Source organism: Mixophyes fleayi, chromosome 12, assembly GCF_038048845.1.
Source record: "Mixophyes fleayi isolate aMixFle1 chromosome 12, aMixFle1.hap1, whole genome shotgun sequence".
NCBI classification, from domain to species: Eukaryota; Metazoa; Chordata; class Amphibia; order Anura; family Limnodynastidae; genus Mixophyes; species Mixophyes fleayi.
The window spans coordinates 28,041,643-28,064,513 of NC_134413.1; the positions used below are offsets into that span (position 1 = coordinate 28,041,643).

Sequence of the window (22,871 nt, forward strand, 5' to 3'; positions counted from 1 at the left end):
TAGTCTGTGTGTACGATATCTACAGTCAGAACAGCTTTCACAAAACTGTTCCACATTTTATTTGGATTGCATGTTTCTCATGCCTTCTCTATAGTACAGGGCCCCTCTTAAAGTCCCCCGGTGATGGCCATTGGGGAGACACCACGCCTATATTTGCATGTAGAAATGAATTTATGCCAATAGCCTGCAAGGTCTAAATTCCATGTAATGAGTCAGATAATCAACAGCAAATTTTAATCTTATGTATGCAGGATACACCATACAAAAGGTTATGTTTGTAGAAGATTTTCAGCAATCTTAAAAGTTTAGTTAAGTTAAAAGTATACATGAGTAAGTTCTTATGCTAATGTCACATAGTAGACGTCAACCCAAAGCTTGGCATTATTTTGTTTGGAACATCTACAGATCTGTTTGTGGTTGACTGTTGGTTATATCTACATATATAATGTGACAATAAGAGTGTCTGTATGTAAATTAAATGACATTCCACCAAGGAATTATTTGACATTTAAATTGGGTTGCTTTATAGCTAATTGTCACTCACCCCTGCATAATGTTGCTTGCTATATTACAAATGGGACTTTAAATGAAATATGAAGCGTTGGTCATCCACAATTCATACCTATTTCTAACATGTAAAATGTTTGCGATAACTTTGACTGTTGTCAGTCTCCCATGTGATCATTTTTATGACGCCCCTACATCTCAAAGTGATGCGTGTGTGTGTGTGTGTGTGTGTGTGTGTGTATTTAAAACAAACCGGTTCAAATGTCCTTCAAGTGACATCTTCATTGATGGCAGCCAAGGCTGGTCAAAATAATACCTTGCTGAAAATTTTGTTGCCCAATAACCGTACACGATCAGTGGCCGGATACACTGATGGGGCTCCATGAAATAACTTTGCCTGCTTGCCAAATGGAGGGACCTGTTCAGTATGGCCCATGGTCGCAATAGTGAACCAGAACCTAATGTGTGGCCAACTTCACATTTTACTTCCAGGAACTGAGAATGTTGTGAATGCTGCAAATGAACCCAGTGTTTGCCTTACCATAGCCATGTACCTCCTCACAAAATATACCAATATACACTATACAGTTACACTGCAGAACTTATTTCTGTGACCAAAATAGTATATATTACAAACCCTAATCTTTGTACAGTAGGTTCTCTCTGTGTTTGAGTGGGTTTCTTCCAGGTGCTCTGGTTTCATCTCGCACTCCAAAAAACATACTAGTAGGGTGTGTGTCTCTGTGTGTGTGCTCATGAATTTAGACTGTAAGCTCCAATAGGGCAGGGACTGATGTGAATGACAAACATTCTCTGTACAGCGCTGCAGAATTGGTGGCGCTGTATAAATAATGGTGGCGGTGATGATGATGATAAATTCAATTCACTACATTTCTCTCTGCCTAATGCCTTTTGTTATATAGCAGTCTAAGGCTTGCCAAACCCCTGGTGACTTCATCACCATGTCCCTTCCATAAAATATATATCACCCACTGCAGTACAGTGGCTGTTCTGGGGGCTTGGGACCCTTCCCTAAAGGGAAAGGGCCCCCATTCCTCCCCATCCCCAGGAACTAAAAGGTCCCGAAGAGGGACAAGGGTCTTCAGGCCCCTTGAAATCCCCAATCTCTGAGCCTTGATAACCCTTGCTCCCTAAGGGGCCTTTTAGCTCCAGACAAGTCCCTTTCTTCCCTAGTTAGGACGAAGCTTTCATTAGGAGAACTAACTCTTCAGTTCCCCCAAAAAGGAGGGAGTCTCTGACAACTTAGGGAGAGGGTCACCCATAAGGGTCTGTACCCATTCCACAAAATGTTACAAAAAATTAAATACATAGAAAATAAAAAAGTGCCAGAAGACCCCAGCCCTACAGCTGGAAAGTATATTAAAAAAAAAATCTTAAAAAAACCATAAGTTAAGGGCAAAAAAATGTGGGTGTTGCCATAAAAAAAGGTGCTGTGGAAAGTGCCTTTCTTACTGCAAAAGTGTTCCCATCCACCAGTGCATGTTCAGGTACCCCCTCCCCCCCCCCCCGACTCAGGAGACTCCAAGGGGCACGCTGCACCTCTGACTTTTAGCAACTGGCCTAATGGCCAGAAGACCAGGTATAACTAAAAGTCGTTAATACACTGTGATACTATTGATACAAAATGTGTAAGAATGCATTTCCCCATTAATACTTTATTATTTATCCACTCCAGATACCAACGTCATCCGGTACATACAGTTGGCGGAAATGAAGCTCAGTAGATGTTCCCAAAGAGAAAAGGAGCTGTCCTAAGTTGGTCGTCCATTTGCTGATGGGATCACGTGACTGTTTCATATCTATAAGCTGTGTGGGTCAGTGACCAGCTCCACTGAATATCCTTTCTTATTTTTGGCTCTTTACAAGTACAGGACCTGCTGGATGCATCCCCTGCTTAAGTACCCTGAATCCTTAATGCCAAAATGGCGTGGAGACCACCAGAAACTAAGAATGGAATATGTCCTAAATGTCATTCAGGCTGCTGTAGAGCTCACACTCTGCCACTGGCTTGCATCTGCTAACCGGAAAAGAGTGGGGGGTGAACTACACAGGTTTACTGATTTCACATCATTAAGCCATCAATTTTTATTTTTTTTAATCTGCTTTTGGTCCAAACTCTTGACGTTTAAAGGGCCTAGTGAATCATTCAAAACCTTTCAAGCCCTGCTTGATTCCTCCCTTACTTAGATATTGCAAGCTCTTATTATAGATCTGTAATTGTTACAAACACTCTAACTGCTCCGGGAGAAATCTCCGTGCCAATTACACGTGGAGGGAACATGTGGAGAAAAAGCAGGAAATGGGCATTTGTGTAAATGTCTGATCTTTTCCTCCCAGAATACAGAATATATCCATGTGTGCATATTGTCCTGACCTACACAAATACCAGTTGTTTCTCACTAGTGAGCCGTTAATACAGTGCTATATAAAGGATGCTTCTACAAAAACACAATGCATCCTACATTGATGAGTACTTCTACACAAAACATACATTTCTAATAGAGAAAAGAATAGAATTATGTTTATGCATTGGTCTGAATGGAAAATACATATATTGTCACTAGCTTAATGGGTCATAACATTTCCTCTGGATAGCTGTAGTATTTTAAGCAACACTGTTCATTTCTGAATAGTAAATGTAATTTGCTTACAAAACGATGGATTTCTCAGCAAGGATATCTCACTCTTGCTCTGTGTTCTCTTGCATGTTGCTATTGCAATAACCTGCAATGGTGTAATTGACTTGAATTACAGCCATTTCTTTAGCATTCATTAACTAATGCAGCCTAAATTATTACAGCTGTAAAATAAGCAGGAAAGGCAAAAAGAGTGTTTATTAAACTGTGAAAAGGAATCGGGTGGTTAATTATGACCGTTTATCTTCTGCATAGCCTTCCATGATACACTTTCTCCTCCACGAATGCAATTTAATGCTGATTGACGTTTCCGCATATGTACAAGTTCTGCAAGATTGTTAGCGGTAGCCCTGATTAATGTAAAGTGGAACTGACATCTTATCAATGCTAAGTACATATAGGCATCGCTTATACAACGTGCTATTTCAACAAAAGGCCACAGTTAATGGCAGCATAATTATTTTATAAATAGTACAATATTTTCACTATGAATTGATAAAGTATAGAATTATTTAAAGTTGGTAAAGCTTAATATATTTTTAATGTTAGGTTTTAAAAGGGAGTTAGAAATTGAGACTAACGTACCTCTGACCAAAAGATCGGTAGTGATAGCAAACCCCCTGTTCTAGATGTAGATTCCCAACTTATTAATTAGACTTCAGAAGTCAGCTAGTCAACAAGTTAGGCACCAGCGGTATATTTGTTTAAGTGCATTGGATACCTGTCTTCTGGGATGTGTCTAGCCCAGCCTTTGGCTCGGTACACACTACAGAAAATTTCTCCCAATGTGATATCGTTAACGGTTTTACCAATGACTGGGAGAAAAAAAAAAAAAAAAAAAAGTCCCGATCAGCATGCCGATTCATGTGTACACACTAAACCCATTTTAAAAGATTTACGTTTTGGATCTGTGTTCTTTATCTGTCATAACCATTAGCTGAAAAGATTGTGACTACTTAGAGATCTCTGTACGCTGCTGGTCATGAGGGCGTACACACCACAGAATCGGCACAACATCGTTCCATTGTTGATCAAGAGTTTTAGTTTGGTTTAAAAATCAAATTTGATGTGCTTTGGAATGATCGTTCGTCTTTGGAGCGTACACACTAATACAATATCGGGCCTAACAGTGGTTTATCGTGTGATTGGCCTGATAATCAGCTGAAAACACTGTAGCGTGTACCCAGTCTTAATCCAGTCAATACTACTGATAGCTTTTTGAGTGGACACCTTGCTAGATGTCAATAAATAAAACCATTTCATGTTCAAACATGGAGAAGTTTACTGAGAACCTCTGTGAATTCTGAGCATGAATAAAACTTTATGGAAATGTGGGAATTGATCTTCCCTTTTTTGGTGTGGTAGTAATTCATTAAAGTACACTTAACAGGCACTAGAAAGAGATTGGTCACAAATAGTGAAATGTTAGCACAGTTTGATTTTTAATGAATTGCAAATAATGACTTCTCATCTGTAGAGGTTCTGAGTTATCTCCTTCATCTTTATGCATCAGTCGAGGGTGATGTATCTCTTCAGCTCAAATACTTTGCATCTGTTGTTTAATGATCTGGACAATAAATTTGATCAAAACTATGGTCATACATAGTTACTTTTAGAAGATGTTTGCTGCTTTGAACCAAATGAATGGGGTGTTATTTTTTGTAAGAGTATGCTTTGCCAGATGTATTTACCTGACTGAATAGGTGAAGACTTTCTTGCTGCTCCAAATTTTAATTTCTTGGGAACAGTGAGATTAGTAACTTGGAACCCCAACCTGCTTATTTGAAGGTAGTTAGCATGGGATATTATATCACTGTGTGCAAATGAATGGTCAAAATTTACTTGACTTGCATCAATGACCATTTAGTCATCTGGGGCCTGATTCATTAAGGAGCTTAACTTAAGAAACTTCTTATTTCAGTCTCCTGGACAAAACCATGTTACAATGCAAGGGGTGCAAATTAGTATTCTGTTTTGCACATAAGTTAAATACTGACTGTTTTTTCATACTTGATAGCTTATTTGTACACTGAAATTTAAAGTTGATATTTGTGTGCTACATGAAAAAACAGTCAGTATTTAACTTATGTGCAAAACAGAAAACTAATTTTCACCGATTGCATTGTAACATGGTTTTGTCCAGGAGACTGATATAAGAAGTTTCTTAAGTTAAGATCCTTAATGAATCAGGCCCCTTGACTGCAAAGGGCTTGTTTATATTGGAGCAGCTTTCTGCAAGCTGTATACTGTTGCATTCTCTGTTTTGGGGTAAAAAGGTGGGTGATTACTGGGGTGCGACCTCAACAGGGAGCAAGTTTACTGCACACAAAAAAACGGGTGGTGCATGTGTTGGATGAAATGAATAAGCCGTAAAGCAGGGGCAGGCAAACTAAGCTAAAAATAATTATATTCAAATGTATAATATTCCTGGCTTCTGGGTCTTATATTTCTGAGGCAGCCGCCTCCCCCCCCCCCCTTCCTGCTGTTCTCATGAAATCCTCCTAGAACATCTAGCAAGATTAACAGGTGTCGTGTATAGGCTGTGAGTCATGCAGATGACAATTATTTTCGCTTTGTGTCTTGGAGCGAATTGCTTCATCTTCTCCGACATCCCTTTTGATTTACTCTTGATAATTACGTTTATACATTAAGGATGAAAGGATGATCTTGAACTCACAATGAAGTCATATTTTTAAAGAAAATAATTATTTGTACTGTTTTGCATCCTCCAGTATTCTATATTTAAAAGCTTTTACGTGCCATACTTCAGAATTTATACCAATAATTTAATTTAATACTGTAGTTTCTGAACTTTCAATTAGCTGCAGTCTTTTTAGGTATCTATGGCTAAATGGGATCTATATGTTCTCTGTAAGGACTCCGCTCCACTTGCATGAAATTTGTTCAGGTGTACCACAGTGGAGGGCACCAGAGAACAAATAATGACAAAACGTCAACTAGGGACACTTTCGAAAACTACAGCATAGGAAAACTGGAGTTGCCCATAGCAACAAATCAGTTCCTAGCTTTTATTTTGTAGTACAGTTTGGAAAATAGAATATAATATAACTGCATTTTATTTATTTTTTTCAAAGGAGTCCAATATATCATTTAGAGAGAGTGGTGTATCTGAGTCATAAAAAACAAACAAACTCCTAGACCCTGCCTTGGAAGAAAGTTTTTCATTCAAGATGCCTGAACGATAGCTGGAGCAACTCTTAATAATGATTAAGGATACAGAGCCCCCTATTTGCAAACACTGACATTGTTTTGGCTTCTATTAAAATGGCCAAGATTATTTTTTTGAAGAACAGACTTTGAAACATCTGTCTCTACAGGGTGTATATTTTTTCTTGAGGATCGAACACAATAAGGGCTCAGACCCATCTCCTGTTCATTCATGATGCTCTTGGTTTTGAAGTGGGCGGACATACAACAACCTGTAGCCAATTAGATCATCGGAATGCTCATGACAGCAGAAGATGTGACCTGTCCACTTGTGGGATTATGTTAATAAGGACAGGGTTGCATGTAACAGGGGCAGTGCTATGATGTGCGCAAGGGAAAGGGGGCAAGGTCAAACAATAGACTGATTTGGATCATGGAGAGAAAAAGGTTTCTCCCGTTTTACCCCCAGCAGCACCGTGAAATGATATGAAGCTCCTTTATCTATTATAGAGCTCCGAACATAAGATCATTTTCTTACTGGTTTTACAATTTTATAGGGCTTAAATGGCAATGTAGTATGTAATGGTTAATATTTCAATATATTCAAATGTAATATTTGTATTCCTGCTTTAGCACCGTGGGGGGACTTCCCGGCGATGTGGCGAGCGGAAATGGCGCCAGCACCTTGCCGGCAATTGTGGTAGAAATCTCCGCTCATTGATAGAGGTACAAGGAAAAATGAGCCGAGATTTCAGTCAAATCTCCACCACGATGTGTCTTGCAGATGTTCCGCAGCTAATTGAACTTGCCCACCCCATGTGCTCTTCCTGATCCCTGTTTAAAAAAAACAAAGTAAGCCTATTATATAAAAAGGGAAAGTGTCAAGTGTAGTCATGTCAAATGGTATAAAGAGATTATTTATTGCCTTTATTTTTTATTTTGTTATGCATTGTTTATACTGTTGTTTTTTTGTGTTGGGTGGGGGGGGTTAGAGTTTTTTTTATTTATCTATTTGCTTATTTAAAACTGTTTGCCTAGTAAAAAGAACCATACCACATGACAATGAAGTATGGAATCTTTCACATAAGTAGCACTAATATGTTGAAGCAACCAACCAATCAGATTATCATGGCTAAATGTAATTGGTTGTCGGAGTGTTGCAAAACATTAGTGAGATTTAAGAGCTAGACTACACAGGAGAGTGTGACCTGCTGTCGCTCATATCCAGTCCCTGCTGAAACTTGCCCTATAATGCACCTGTGAGAGCACTGAGGTATATACAATCACACCCGCTCCAATCAAGTGGCTGCTCGTCACATAAATGAAAATAATAGCGCTGCAGAAATTATGCTGTCAGAAAGTCATCTTCTGCCTAGTTACTTTTTAGTTTCATAAATCACTTGGCAGCTCTATTATCAGAAATGCCTGATAATAGACACTGTCCATATTTAGCGATCAAGGCAGGCAATTGGAAAATATAGTTGTACAGCTATTTGTCAAGTTGCATTGATATCTATGAAAATAACATTCACACTTCTCCCATTTCATAGTTTTAAACTTTTACATGCGAGGTATTTATGGCACCTTTTGTAAGTAATAGGGAAGACTTCATCCCTGAGAAGCTGAATGGTCTGTGTCCCATCCCCTAGGACTCCAGCCACTTATGAAATACAGCATTAAGCAAGTTGTAAGACTACTACTAATTTATATACACAACAAAAATATGAATAGGACGTGCAAATATTAAACCATATCCAGCTCAATTTTTTACAAGTCTTTGCTATATTAAAGAATAGTAAACTTATAGTTTAATGTCCAAATTAGTATACCTATTCACGTAATTAAATCTGTTCGGAGTGATATCTCGCCAATGCATTTGCTGACCGTTGCTATCTTAGTATGGCATAGCTCCTGTGTCTTTGGTCACCCTGTCGTAGTACAAAAGCCTGAAGACAGGCTTGCAGTCTCCTAGCTAACAGAAATGTATTGTACAATTTGGCGCATGTCACAGTAAACATAACTAACATGCCTTGTCATTTGAACTTTTTTTTAATTCTGATAAGCAGTTTAAAGGTTTCTGGCTATTTTAATGCTGGTGGCTGACAGAGAAAACACTCAGAAGTACTCTAAAATCTTCAATTTAAGGTCAGGTTTATTACTGTAAAGCACGTTTTACCTTCATGCATATAAATTGAAATTTTGTGGGTTTGAATAGAACGATAGATAAAAAAAAAAATGGAAAAGGAAAAGCAGCACTATGATATTCCTATATAATAATAAAATAATGATAAATGTTTTTAGATTATAAAAAGGCAAAGTAAAAGAGCATCATAACAAAACACCCATAGATTAAACTACAATACTTTAACATTTCTGTAACATTTTATGTGTTCAATTTTAAATAAATATATTTCTATTTCTATTGTTTTGATAAGGTCCCCCTTGAATGTACATAAGATTACAAATTTCAGTGATGTTTTCACCATTTTTGTGTTTATGATCCTTTTACTTTTAAGGTAAATGTAAACTAGCTTAAGCGTTATTAAAACATTACGACATGTCCTGATTTAAATAAAGTGCCAAGATCTGCAGTAATTATATATTATATTATATTATAATGTGTGCACCCACCACTGTATAATACATATAAAACTACTTTTTGTAAATATATAAAAAAGCTATTTAGTACATATATGGGCAGGGCCATCTTAACAACATTATGGGCCCCCGGGCAAAGCAGTGCACCGGGGCCCCTAGATATAGATATAGATATATAGATGTATACAGATATAGATATAGATATAGATATATAGAGATAGAGATAGATAGATGTACTAGCTCAGTGACACTTGCAGGTTTTTTTTTTCAGGTTATTTTCTTTTGCAGGATTATTTATTCTCATTAAGAGCCGTGCCTATGGGGTCCCCTTGCCCGTGGGGCCCCCGGGCAGCTGCCCATCGTGCCCAATGGAAAAGAGGGCCCTGTATATGGGAGCAGTGTGTGTGTGTCGTGAACCAAGTATTAGAAGCCAGAAAAAATAAAATAATATCGATTTTTAAGCTCATTTCAAGCATCATCTGATGCTTAATATATGCTCCTTTTAAAAACATTTATTAACTTGAATGGAATTATTTTTTAAACAAACAAACATCTGAACAGTGTTTGCATCTCTGTGATATCACTGGTTGCTAATTAGTTGATGCATTCTTTGAAATGTTATCATTCCACACCACTGCCACCACTGTGGTGCACTTAAAAATTATAAAATATTTATATTACTAATTATTTATTACATTTCCAGTATATACTTAAGGCTTTAATGATGCATCTAGAGAACTCTGTCTTTATTTGAATGTGTATCTTTGATTACACTGTGCATACATTGTGTGCATCTTAAATTGAAATTCCATATGTATGTGAAGTAAAACTGCTAACTATCACGCTAGTAACACATTACGTACACGTTATCAATAAATTGGCAAATACTTTGTGAACTCTGTGTGTGTGTGTGTGTGTATATATATATATATATATATAAGTTAGCCCGTGCATGATACTCATGCATTCTAGTCAAATCAAGCTACTTAAGGTGTTGAAAAGGTTCTTGTCATGCATTTGGGCCATAGCCCAGGCCTCAACCACCAACCACTCCCCACTGTCACCCCCGGCAACCACCAACCACTCCCAACTGTCACTTCTCCTTCAAGAAATATATATATATATTTTTTTTAAATCTTTAAACACTTTTAACAATTAACAAATTAAATTAACAAATTAAAAACATCTTAGTTTACCAAATTTCAGCCCTTTCTGAATTTTTTTTTCCACACACATTAAGAATTTAGTAGGTCAGTGTATAACTCCGCCCAGCAGGTGGCGCTGCAGCTTGGTTTTATTTTTTCCACACACAGACAGACTAACACACGCCACTAGACATTTATATTATAGATAGATATATATATATATATATATATATATATATATATATATATATATATATATACACACACATAATATAAATATATATTTTTATTTTTTTCAGTGGTGCATTACTATCAATAGGAGAACCAGGGGAGGGCTGGGGCAGATTTCAGCAAGACTCGTCTCAGCAGCCTTTTAGGAACATTTTAAAGGGGGGAAAATGCAGATGGCCCAGTGCCGTAGCCCACTATGTGGGCAGATGCTCCTCAGGGGCTGGCGTGTCCTCCAGTCCACCCTGCCCCTGAAGAGAACTCTTCCTTACATTTACAACCAAAACAATCCCAAGAGAAAGGATTCTGGATAACGCTGAATGACATATTAGTGGATTTTCATTTATATGAAAGTTAAACATCTGGATGGCTGTTTTCATTGGTTTGGCCTTTAGTAAATCTGGCAGGTTTGAAACTGTTGAAGAAACAACCCAAAACCAGCATTTTTCACAAATTTCTTTAGTATTCAATTATATGAGCACAATTACGTAATGATTTACAATACGTAGATAGATTTCCTAAAACTGTTAACTGTCAATGTCTTAAACTACGTTGTATAAAAATGTTGATATGATAGCTAGTTAAGATTCCATATTAAAACGTATCCTGTCAAAAATATATATGTAAACATGCCCATACATTGACAGAACTTGAGTTGTATCATGTCTAAATTTCCTATGCCGCTGTTAATGTTTGTAATCAACCATATCGGACTCCTAGAGGCTACCAAAAGGCTTAACAATGGAAGTCTGGTTTATTTGGAAAAATACCCCCCCCCCCCACCTATATTCTTTGGGAAGTGTCTAAAATGTGTACATATATATATTATAAATGTAAAATAGCAGCTATTTTTATAGGAAGCAAATTTTTATGATTTAATGGTCCCTTTTAGCATACCTTATTGTAAATGTTTCATTTCTTTTGTATGATTTTTTTTTTGTTGTTTTTTAAACTACCCATAGGTGCTTTTTTTGTTTGTTTTTTACAGGAGGTTAATAGAATATATTTTATGTTTTCCAGTAGACCAATAATGTGAGGTCACGTTACTTATTGTGGGATGGGGAGCTAATGATTTGTACCTTTTTTTTTTTTTTTTTTTTAAAAGCTTTTATAATTAATTTAAATATAAACTCCTATAAATGTAGGTAGCTGCTGTATGACCATGATAAATAACTTTGTAAATTAGATATTATTTATAGAGTATAGTGAACTGCAGCCAATCAGACACTTTTTCATTAGTCTGCTTTACAACCGACCAATCGGAGCTGGGCAACTCTCCTGGAATGTCTGAGAGAGTAGGTGACCCTTCTGGATGCAGCTTCCCTTTTTGTGAAGTGGGTGGAGGGAAGGTCCAAAAAGTAGGCAAGTAGGAGTAAACCATGTCTTAATATGCTCTGTTGTATTAATCAAAGAGAAGTTTGATTAACAGGCCCAACAAGTTCAACGTTGTCAGAAGCATTATTTTACTGGAACTATATTAATAAACTTTTTTAAATACGTATTCTTATTGCTACAATTTGCCTGCTAAACACACTTTTAATGTTAAGAACTAATATAGCTTTTTTTATGGTCTATTACATACTTGCCTACTTTTTAAATGTGTACCCGGGGAGATCCCGGAGTACAGATCATGTGACAGAGGGTAGGAGGGGGCGTGATAACGTCATTACGTCACTATTGCCCCGCCCCTACTATAAAATACAGAAATTCAAGGTATTGAATAGCTCGTGGAAGGGGAGGGGGGCTTAATGATGTGAATAAGCCCCACCCGAGCTGTTCAATGCCGTGAATTTTGGCATATTATACAGGGTCCGGGGGGTTTGCCTACTCTTCCGGGAGTCTGGGAGGACTCCCCGAAATTCGGGAGCCTACTGGAAATTCCGGGAGAGTAGGCAAGTATGATCTATTATATAGTCTACTAGACAGATAACAACGAATTGCTGATTAATTGGTATGGTTTAGCCACATATTAATATTAGTGATAACCCATTATTTCCTCAATCTGTAGCTTAACTAGCTCCCACGTTTGTGTTTGAAGTATCTTACATTTTGTATTTTATTGTTGGAGAGGATCCTTGTTCACATTATGACTGAGGTAAATCAGTGTTCCTTTTTCTATAAAAGTAAGATAGGTATAGTTATATAGCATTTGAGAAATAAATTTTGCTTGATTTTCCCAATGCTGATGACACAATCATTCATTGTGTTTGTCATTATATTTTTTGAAATGTGATACCTTTTTGACAGCTTTATATAGACCATAGAATTAGAGCACCAAAGACGTGAAAGATACTGTAGCCGAGAAGTGGTTTCTTTGATTATCGGGTTTAATTTTTGCCAATTTTTGCCAAGACAGATGGGAACGGCTCTCAACCTTGAGTGTTTTGACAAATATGCCAAGGCACCCCGTGGACCCAGTAGAAGCATTTTGTGGGTTGAACCAATATTTATGATAATATACTATTTTAGTTCACTAACACCTAGCTACATCACTGAGACTGTCTCCATTGTGTGTGTATAGGCAGTGAAAATCCACATTCCTCACCGCTACCTGAATGACACTTATCCTAAGGAGTCTCTGGTGCATCTAAACAGCTGCAAGGCTAAATTGTATATAAAACCTTTGGACCTTCCATCATTGTTGGTAGTTTTCCATTTTCAACAACGCAAAGCTTCTTTCTCAAAATTCTCTAATGTTAAGGGAATATATCGAATTCATCTTCTCAGCCACCAGATCCTATGATATTTTTTTGATTAATTACATAGTCCCTTGTGTGCAGGAAGCATTTTATTTATAGTCCTGTGCTCTAGCCCAGGCAGATTGCTCGCACCCGGCACAGCAGCAGAGCTGATAAGTATAGAGGAATTCAGACCAGACGGGAACGCTCTAATCTGACAGCCCAACTCGACTTCCGAGTCAAACTTTCAGACGGAGCAAAAAGATTCTCTCCAGATGAATAAACCTCTCTGCCGTATGACCTACAGTAAATAAATAACAGAAAGCGGATATGTAGAAACCAGGAAGCTAAAGCAGAGTATTTAGAAGTTAGCCGTTGGGTGCATAAACAAAATAAAGTAATCTAAAGATAAAAACTGCACATTAGACAGATATCTGAACACTGCATATAACTATATGTTTACATTTACGGTATGCTACAACCGTATCCTTTCATCCATATTCACATTTTTACAAATCTGTGTGAAGTTAGTCATCTTCTGAGCTGATATATTAATGTGCAAACATCCCATGTGCTGGCAGGAGTGCGCTCATTGACATCATCATCTTGCCAGCTTTCAATTCATTGGCTCTTAATGGTCACATGAGCTTAGTGTAACAGAAACCTCATAGGTAGTTCTGACCCAGAGAAGGAGGGGCCGAGTTTTACAGCTGCTTTTTGTGTGTATGTCAATGAACAATTACAATTGGGCTTTACTATTAATGCTAGATGTCAAGAGTTTTCAAAAATGCATGACTACTACACTCTAGTAGAACTGTGTTTTACTATGGTGAAATGGGCTTAACTTATAAATAGGTTATATATGGGGTTTTTTTTATTGAAAAATGATTAAAGGTTTGTGAAATATTGACTCTTAAATGTGTAACACAAATATCTTGCATAAAAAATAATCAGCAAATGGTTTATATAGATTTTTATATGCAGTGCTTCTGAAATAGACAAGTCTATATTATTTATGAGTTTGCTGTGTAAGGGAGGATAGAAACCTTAAAATACGCATGCAGAGGTAAGTGACTCTTTAACTGGTCCATTGATTTCATGACAATTCAGTTTGTGGAAGCAAATGGGATGTATATTATTGGTGATTTAGCATTATGGCACAAAGCTTTATATGAATAATATCTGCTGTGTGGTTAATTTACTATATATAAATTATACAATGCTGGAAAGTGCCTTGTGTTAGAGCACAGCTCAACGAAATTATGCACCCTACAGCCCTAGTTTATCTTCTGTGAGTGAACAGTAAATCATAATTCGTACATGCAGAGAATGCAGTTTCTGCATAGTCCTGTACTTGTGTTTATGTATTTGTCAATGTTGGAATGTTGATAATGTTCCCACTGTCTGGATACTCTCCATTTGCCATGTATTCTGCTTTATTTTGAACATTATTCTCGCACACTCGTGAGCACGCTCGAAGTGTATCACATTATCAGATCATCCAAAAACATTTCTGGACACAGCTGCAGCATACAAACACATTAACCATATGCAGTTCATATAGCACTATAGGAAATAAATAAAATAAAATAATACAATTGCCGTATGTGGTATTACAAAAAAATAAATAAATTACAATGCACGGTAGGGCAAGTTGTCAATCAAGTTGTATACCCCATGCCCATCATATACATCCCAGTGTCCAGCATAATCACCATCACCATTTATTTTATATAGCGCCACTGATTCCGCAGCGCTGTACAGAGAACTCATTCACATCAGTCCCCGCCCCATTGGAGCTTACAGTCTAAATTCCCTAACATACAGAGAGAGAGAGAGCTCCATACAGTCCCAAATCCAATCACACAACGTCACTGTGCCCGGTTTAACATCCTCATTACCACCAAAATCAGACCGTTCCAAATCCCCATACAGTTCCATATCCAGCGTACGAGCTCAGTGAAGTCCTGCAGCTGTACATGTTAACATACTAGTCACATTTCCAGGCAGCAGGCTACTAACCCTATGGTCTGGGACCCCTCTTGGTAATGTAGACAGTGAAATGTAGTTGGAATTCATCATCATCATCATCATCATCATTTATTTATATAGCGCCAACATATTCCGTAGCGCTTTACAATTGGGGACAAACGTAATAAACTAATAAACAAACTGGGTAAAACAGACAAAGAGGTGAGAAGGCCCTGCTCGCAAGCTTACAATCTATGGGACAATGGGAGATTGACACATGAGGTTAAGTATACATTTTGCATCTTGGCCCAGCCAGACTGCAAAGGTAGGGTGACTCATAAGCTAAATGATCCTGTCACACAACAATGTTGGTCCGGGGGTAGTTGTCTTGTGTGAAATTGTGTAACAGGCTAAAGGTAGTGAGGTTAAGATGGTGGTTGAGGAATATTATAAGCTTGTCTGAATAGGTAGGTTTTCAGAGAACGCTTGAAAGTTTGTAGAACAGAGGAGAGTCTTATTGTGCGAGGGAGAGAGTTCCATAGAGTGGGTGCAGCCCGAAAAAAGTCCTGTAATCGGGAATGGGAGGATGTAATGAGGGTGGATGAGAGACGCAGATCTTTTGCAGAACGGAGTTGCCGAGTTGGGAGATATTTTGAGACAAGAGAGGAGATGTATGTTGGTGCAGCTTTGTTGATGGCCTTGTAGGTTAGTAAAAGTATTTTATATTGGATTCGGTAGAAGACAGGCAGCCAGTGTAGAGACATACAGAGTGATTCACAATCGAAAGTTCACTTTTTTTTTTTTTTTTTAGACATAGTGCATTGGCTGCCACCTATTAAACAGATAACTTTGGGTCATACTCCCTGATAGACATAGTAACAAACCAGCAATGGAATCTGTTGGTAGATATTGATCCATACTGCATAGAAATTCCATTCTCCCTCCATATATATTTTTTTTTATCCTCTGTTTCATTGTAATCTGTAAGTAAATTTGTCCTAATTTAACTTGGTTTACTTTTTGGGGGTTTACAGTAACCCTGAGTTGAAAAGCGATGTAAAGTGACTTGTACATCCCCCTCCATCCATTATAATTGTAAATATTTCCTGGGAAATCACTTACACACATTTTGCTTAGTACCAGTTCCTAGTGGATGTCAACAAAATATTGACCTTTTGTGTACATGCTTCTTAGGACCTGTCATTTTGAAAGAGGGAACAGATCTGGGTTACATTCAACCATGTAAGGAATGCGATGAACTTTAGCTGATACACTTTAAATATCATAAGCATTTTAGGGATATATTTGATTTTGTTACACATTCTTTGCAGTGTTAGAACAAGTTGGCAGCAAAACTTTGCACCATTTGTCTGTGTATAACAATGTTACTCTCTGCACAGGATGTGACTTCAGTGCTAGAAATGTAAGCTTCAAAACATTTATGGCCCGATTGCCTATAATAAGTGGACGTTTTTTGTTTTACCATTTTGAAGACTTGATTTAGATTGAGGGATAAATTAAATTTGCATCTCTATATTAATGGTAAACATCACTGCTCTTTAAAGGAAATGTAATGTGTTTTTTTTGTTTTTTTGTCACTTTAAGTAGCTAATTTAGAATTTCATCAGTAATTAGACTAGTTTTCTACCTCAGGCTTTCTGTTCCTATGGCTGGGTTTTGATGAGTGTAAGCGTGCATCTTAATGCCTTCCTGTGGCTAATACTGTTGTATTATTAAATAGAAGTTTTATTTGCAATCTTGCAGTGGGCTACACAAAGTACTACTTAAACCTTGATTTGCCTTGTTCATTACGCGTTGGCTGAATGTGTGATTTTAATATGTATTAAGGAAAGACATCAACAGCAAATGCTAGCTAGAAAATTAAACCGAGAACTGAATGCATATTGAACTGTATTTCACTTGTTGCTCTTTATGCTTTTAACTGTTATGTAAAAATAACAAAACAAAATATATTTACAAAAATAACCATCTTTACTGCTGTAACGTCTTGTATATTTTTATTTTTGTTAAAGAACACACTGTAAATGGAAAACCTGTTATAAGTCATGCTCGCCTACTCTCTCAGAATGCCTGGGAGACTCCTGAATTCAGAGTATGTCTCCCGAACTCCCGGGAGATCAGGCAAGTCTCCCACATCCTGTCCCCGACGGGCTTCAATGACACGTTTCATGGCAAATAGCCTCATCTTTTCCCAAAATGGCGCTATTCGCCATGCCCCACCCCCTTACACCCTACCACCACACCCCTCTTCAGGGATCTCTCCACAAAGTAGACAAGTATGTTGTAAGTAAATGAAAACCCCACAGACATCTTGGCAACTTTTTGACAAAAGATTACATTATTTTTATTTAATACATTCGTAATAATTTATTATGGCTAGAACTTTTGGTCACTTCATGAACGGTACCCTCCAAGTAGTTTGAAGGATTACAAAACTCCCTGAAACATAAAGAATTCTATATAAACATCATCATATAGCCGTAAATACCAACACAACATGTGAAGAAAAGGCATATTGAGCTCATTCACTAACCAATCAGACACTTGCATCTATTGTCTGACTTGCACTGGACATATAAAAGCAAAATGATTGGTTGATTTGATCCAGTGCAAATTCCACACCTGAATGCAATGTTCATAAAGGATTTTTTAAGTCCAGTCCACTCTTCTTGTTCTGCAAAGGAAATATTTGTTTTATTCTATATGCTGCATAATGAAAGATTTGTTAAAGGCAACTGTTTAGAATACACAAAAGCAGCACAAAGGGGTAAATGTATTAAACAGTGGTTTTGTCAAACTAAGCAACAGTACCACCTAGGTGGTGGTAATCATGAAAAAACTATTTTTTAGTTGAAATATATACATACATATATATAATTTTCTTTTGCTCACAATGCAAAAAAACATTTCAATGAACAATAATGTATTTTGTCAGAGCACAAATAAGAAACACAGATGATGGTTTATAATTATGTACTGCCTACATTTTGCTAGGTTTTTATTTTCTCTATAGCTTTCTTGGCGTTAATTATATTGGAGGTTATAATCCCATATAAATTAGCTGCAGTTAGAGTGAATATTACAATTGCTCTGAAAATGTGTTTATAATGTACTCTCCCTTGAACCAATAACACACATTGTGGCTTCTCGCATGATATGTTCTAAATGTGATTTCCTTTGTTTAGCTCAGTGCAGCTTTTCCTGTTGTGCATAATTAAAAAAATTTAACTTTTTTTTTTACTGAGCTAAAATAAAACAACCTGAAGCATTTTAAATCTGTTATCATGTTTAAATAACAAGATGTTCTGTCTGGTTCATGAAAGTCATGTTGCTCCCTTGATAACAAGAGGTTTAAGGATCCCGTCAGGCCATGGTTTGTTTGTTTGTTTTTTATGGGGGGGGGGGGGGTTGTTTCTTTTTTTTTTGTTTTGTTTGTTTTTTTCATTTCATCTTTTTTTTTTTCTTTTACATATTCATTTTTATTGATTTGTAAAATAATAAAGGGAACAAAACAGAAAAAATGGAGAACAGAGGTAAAGATTGAGGGATATGGGTACAGCTTTCGTATGACAGACATAATTTTAATAGGAAAACAAGAATGTTCTAGAAATTAAAAATATTCAGCAGGGCTGTTTGCTCTTCCCGCAACAGATTTGCCTCCTGACAGCCGTGTGTTTTACCTCTACGATCACAATTACGTAAACCCTTGGCTTACATGCCCCTTCCCTCACCAGGCTTATATCACAGGCCCTGTGTCCTACTGATAATGAGGCCCACTATGTAAGGGAGATGAATACTTGAATTATATCTCTTTATGCTAGGCATAGTAATAGATGTAAATAAGCACATTTGAATTACCAAGAGTTTTTCATATCTAGTACATTTCTTGGCAAGAAGCTTTGCTTTACTAAGAGTCCAGCTATGATCATTGTAAGAAACATTCTACTTTGTTAAAATGCATTCATGAAAGTGTAAAACAAATATGCAAAGCTTTTCATTATACACAAATGCACCTATTTGTCCTCCTCATCAAGACATAGGGTCAGCCAAACTGCCCTAGAAGATCAACACGCACCTAGTTTGGCGGGACTGTGGTCCAATTAGAATGAGTGATGGAAGGTTCATCATTCCACCACTGTAGGACTTCCACCTGCGTTAATTTCAACTATTCAGTTGCTATCCTAAAAATGCTTTTCGGTTTAGACTCATTTATGGCCCAAATCATGAGCGGAAAGGAACATCAGATTTTTTTTTATTTTTTGTTACATGTCACTTTAGGTTTTTTTTTGTTTTTGTTTTGTTTTTACTTTGGTTGACTTGGGTTTTCCATTATAAAGAGCGCCTGGATGGTGCCAAAGCCTCCAATTGACAGTTTAGACCAACGCCTGATTTCCACTATCTCGGAGAACGTATAAAATTCAAGTCCTTTTCCAGGGGGCAAAAGTAGAAATCTGAAAAGCAAGATACGTTTTGTCCTTTTGTAAATGACCATTAATGTATTTCTTGGACCTCTTCCAAACACACGTATTTATTGCAGTGAATATAAATGTTTACAAGTACAGTGATGCCTGAATTTTTGGAAAATAGACTACTGTAAAAAAAAATGTAAAACAATTTGTGCAATTTTAATTTTTTTTACTTTTTTGAGTTTTTCACAGAAAAATAAAATGCTTATAGATATATATAATCCTGTTATGATTGATATTAAAATATGTTGATAAGGTCTGGTCTTGTGTGGTTTATATGTCAATCTAGAATCTTAATGTAGATAACAACGTTTTACTTTCAGGGTTAAAATTCAGTAGGTGACTAGTTATGACGGAATTGTAGCTTACACGGGTGACTGTAAATTTAATTTGTCTACTGGGGTTGAAATTGATTCTGTGTTATTCAACTAAATATTGTCAAATTTTAAACCATTTTCAGATAGTCAAAATATTTGCAATACAGGTACGGGATCTTTAATCTGGAAACCAGTTACCAATAACGTCCTGAAACTGGAAGAGCGATGCTAAACAATTTAATAAGGAGAAGCCATAGTCATTGTGAGGAAATATGGGTAATTTTTAAATGTTGTGGTTGGATCACTTATAAATAACTTATAATATATTTAAATTATTAGCACAGTGTGCCAATTTATATTGTTAGAAATGTGCTGATTCTTGATACTGTGTATTAGATATATATATTTTTTTTTTTCATATTGTGTGTATCTTGGTATAGGAAATGTATTTATTGCTGAGTCAGGACCAGGAGAGAAAATTTGGTTTTGTTTCTGTGACTTTCTGAAGGCAGGTACACTTATGTTAATTAGACCTTTTCATCGCAGTGGCCAACACGTCTGTTTAGCCTGTATATACACCAGTGGGCCGCTGCCTTTCTGTCTTGTGTGGTTTTTCATCCGGCATCTCAGATCTTGTCAGACTATTATGGCCAGCTAGTTTTGGGATAACAGATTAGTGTAAATTTTGTTAACTTTGCATTGCAGTTAAACCCATGTTTTGGGAAACATATTGCATCCTGATACTAAAAATAACTCTGATGTGGTGGAGCCATCCCGGACCAGGGGGCTGACTTACCCCCTGCCAGGATTTGTGTCAGAATCTGTATAAAAAGGAGAGCTATTGACCATGTAATGTATTCTACCATCTGTACCTTTCTGGATGTCACTAGTACCTTCAACTAGTGAAAGTAACTGTCCTTATTAGGACTTCTTGAGCTAATAAACATCATTTGCTTCAAGAACCTGCTTTGACGACTACTTACCCTGTTGTAATTCCTGTGACCTGCAGATTAGACCCAAATCTAATCCGTTCTACAGCTGTTCTGAGGTTGGACCCAGCATTCCAGTACCAACACTTTGAACACTACCTGAAGCTCTGGCCAGTGGGAACCATCACCAGCAGTCCTGATCTGAAGGCAAGTGGTCAGGTTTACCAGCCCAGGTGTACCAGCAAGGGGGTACCATAGCAGTGAGAGTTACCCAGAAGGAAGCGGTTCTAGGTGCCGGTGTAGGAGCCTAGTGGTGGCTGCATTGTAAGCCCCTCCTACTGGGGTTACAGGGCACAGTTTGGGAGAAGGAAAGGGGATGGTGGCAAAGTAAGCCCAGCCGGTTCCCAGCAACAACAGACAGGATGGCATAGGAGGACCATCCTGTCTTAAATGTATTTAAAATATTTAATGGAAATTTAGGAAACCATGGAAAAGTCAGAGGCGTTCCTCATAATAGATCTCATACCTGTATTTTATCTGTCAGCAGCTATGTATTTTCAGGATTTTTGGTCATTGGGCTTGAAACAAAACACTTTGTCCCAGTAGCTGCCTAGTTGTGCCTGCAGCAATATGGGAGTAGTATGGTCTCTGCAAGGATGTCAGTCTGGTGGCTCCTGCACACAGGCAGATAGAACAGAAGAGAGCTAAGACAAGAAGGAGATTGACAACTTTAAAACTGCCAGTTAGATTGAAGAGATGGATCAGCAGCCAATTTCCTGGATCAAAACGCCTCATCTGCGCATTCTGCTGAGACTGATGGGAGCTATAGAGCGCTGTAGAAAAGGTAAGTGGTGCTGAAATGTTAGCTCATTGTTGCCTACTCTCCCAGAATGTCTGGGAGACTCCTGGATTTCTGGGAGTCCTCCTGGAGAGCAGGGCAATCTCCCGATTCCTGGCCACTTCATCAGTTAAGTGGGGGTGGGGCTTATGACGCGATTTGTGTGTCATCATGGCCCCGTCCCCTGATAGTTTAGGGGGTAGGGCCGATTGTCGTGAATTATGGAGCCCCGCCCCCACACGCCCACCTTCCCCAGGATCTCCCGGAGGCCAACTTGTCAAAGTTGGCAAGTGTGTGTTAGTCAGCTGGGTATGTTCTTAGTGACATAACCATTAGTAAATACGATTAAGTGGTCAGGCAACAAAATGCTTTAAATACAGCAGGGACAATTTTTCTGTCTAATATAATGACCTCTGGTGATCCTGCTAAATTAAAATTAATGCTTTTATTTTATTTTTTGTTAGTGGAAATTTGCAAAAATGGGCAAATTGAAATGACAATGATTACGCAAAATATAGAAAATAAAATCTGTTGCTGCAGCAGAAACTTTCTAATATTATCCTAAGAAGCGTTTAACAATAAAAAAAATTGCAGACTTTATGAACAGCAGCTATGCAAAGGGCCATATGTCCTGTATTATAAAGCATTGAAATCTCTACTTAACACCAAACCTACTTTCTTTGTGGCAGCAGCTACAGCAAAATGTTTTCTATAATTACTTAAACTAACAACATCTTACTTTAAAATAATAGTCTATATACAATTCGTCAACTTTGATCAATTTGTCACAAATACTTAAAGAATGTTACTTGAATCAAAATGTATAACCCTTTGATGCAAAAAAATTAGCAAATCATTTTGTTAATGTTTCTGCTGCTTTCTGGTATGAATAACGTATTATTATTCTTTATATGGTTCCACAAGGTCTCCGTAGCACCGTACACAATTCAAAATACAAGATACAGTTCAAATAGCAGACCATACGGTACAACACTACTGAGTAAAACTATTATAACCAAGACTTCAATAGTTCCAAGCATAGCAAGTACAGTGACGTAGGAGAAGAAGAAATGGTATTGAGACAGAAAGGAAGATGGCCCTGCTTGTAAGAGCTTACATACTAAGGGACGGGGCGACAGACAGCATGCACGAGAGGAGTCGGTGGAGGGGATTAAGCGCAAGAGGAGACAGGGAAGTGAGAGGTGAGGAGAACAAGGAAGGAGAAGGTTAGGTGGATGGCTGATAGGCCTTGAGGAACAGATGGGTTTTGAGAGCCAGTTTGAAGGTGCTAAGAGTAGGGGATAGACGGATGGAGGTCGTTCCAGTGGAGGGGGCAGCACAGGAGAAG

At 37.6% G+C, this 22,871-nt stretch overlaps 1 protein-coding gene across 1 annotated transcript in view; it reads left to right on the top strand.

Moving 5' to 3' along the window:
• Positions 1–5,116, top strand: part of TTC9 (tetratricopeptide repeat domain 9) — a 30,063-nt gene extending 24,947 nt beyond the window's left edge. The window contains exon 3 of the mRNA XM_075192944.1: positions 2,204–5,116. Within this exon, the coding sequence (XP_075049045.1) occupies positions 2,204–2,283 (80 nt within the window). The 3' untranslated portion in view covers positions 2,284–5,116. The remainder of the gene's footprint in view (positions 1–2,203) is intronic.
• Positions 5,117–22,871: the final 17,755 nt, after the last annotated feature.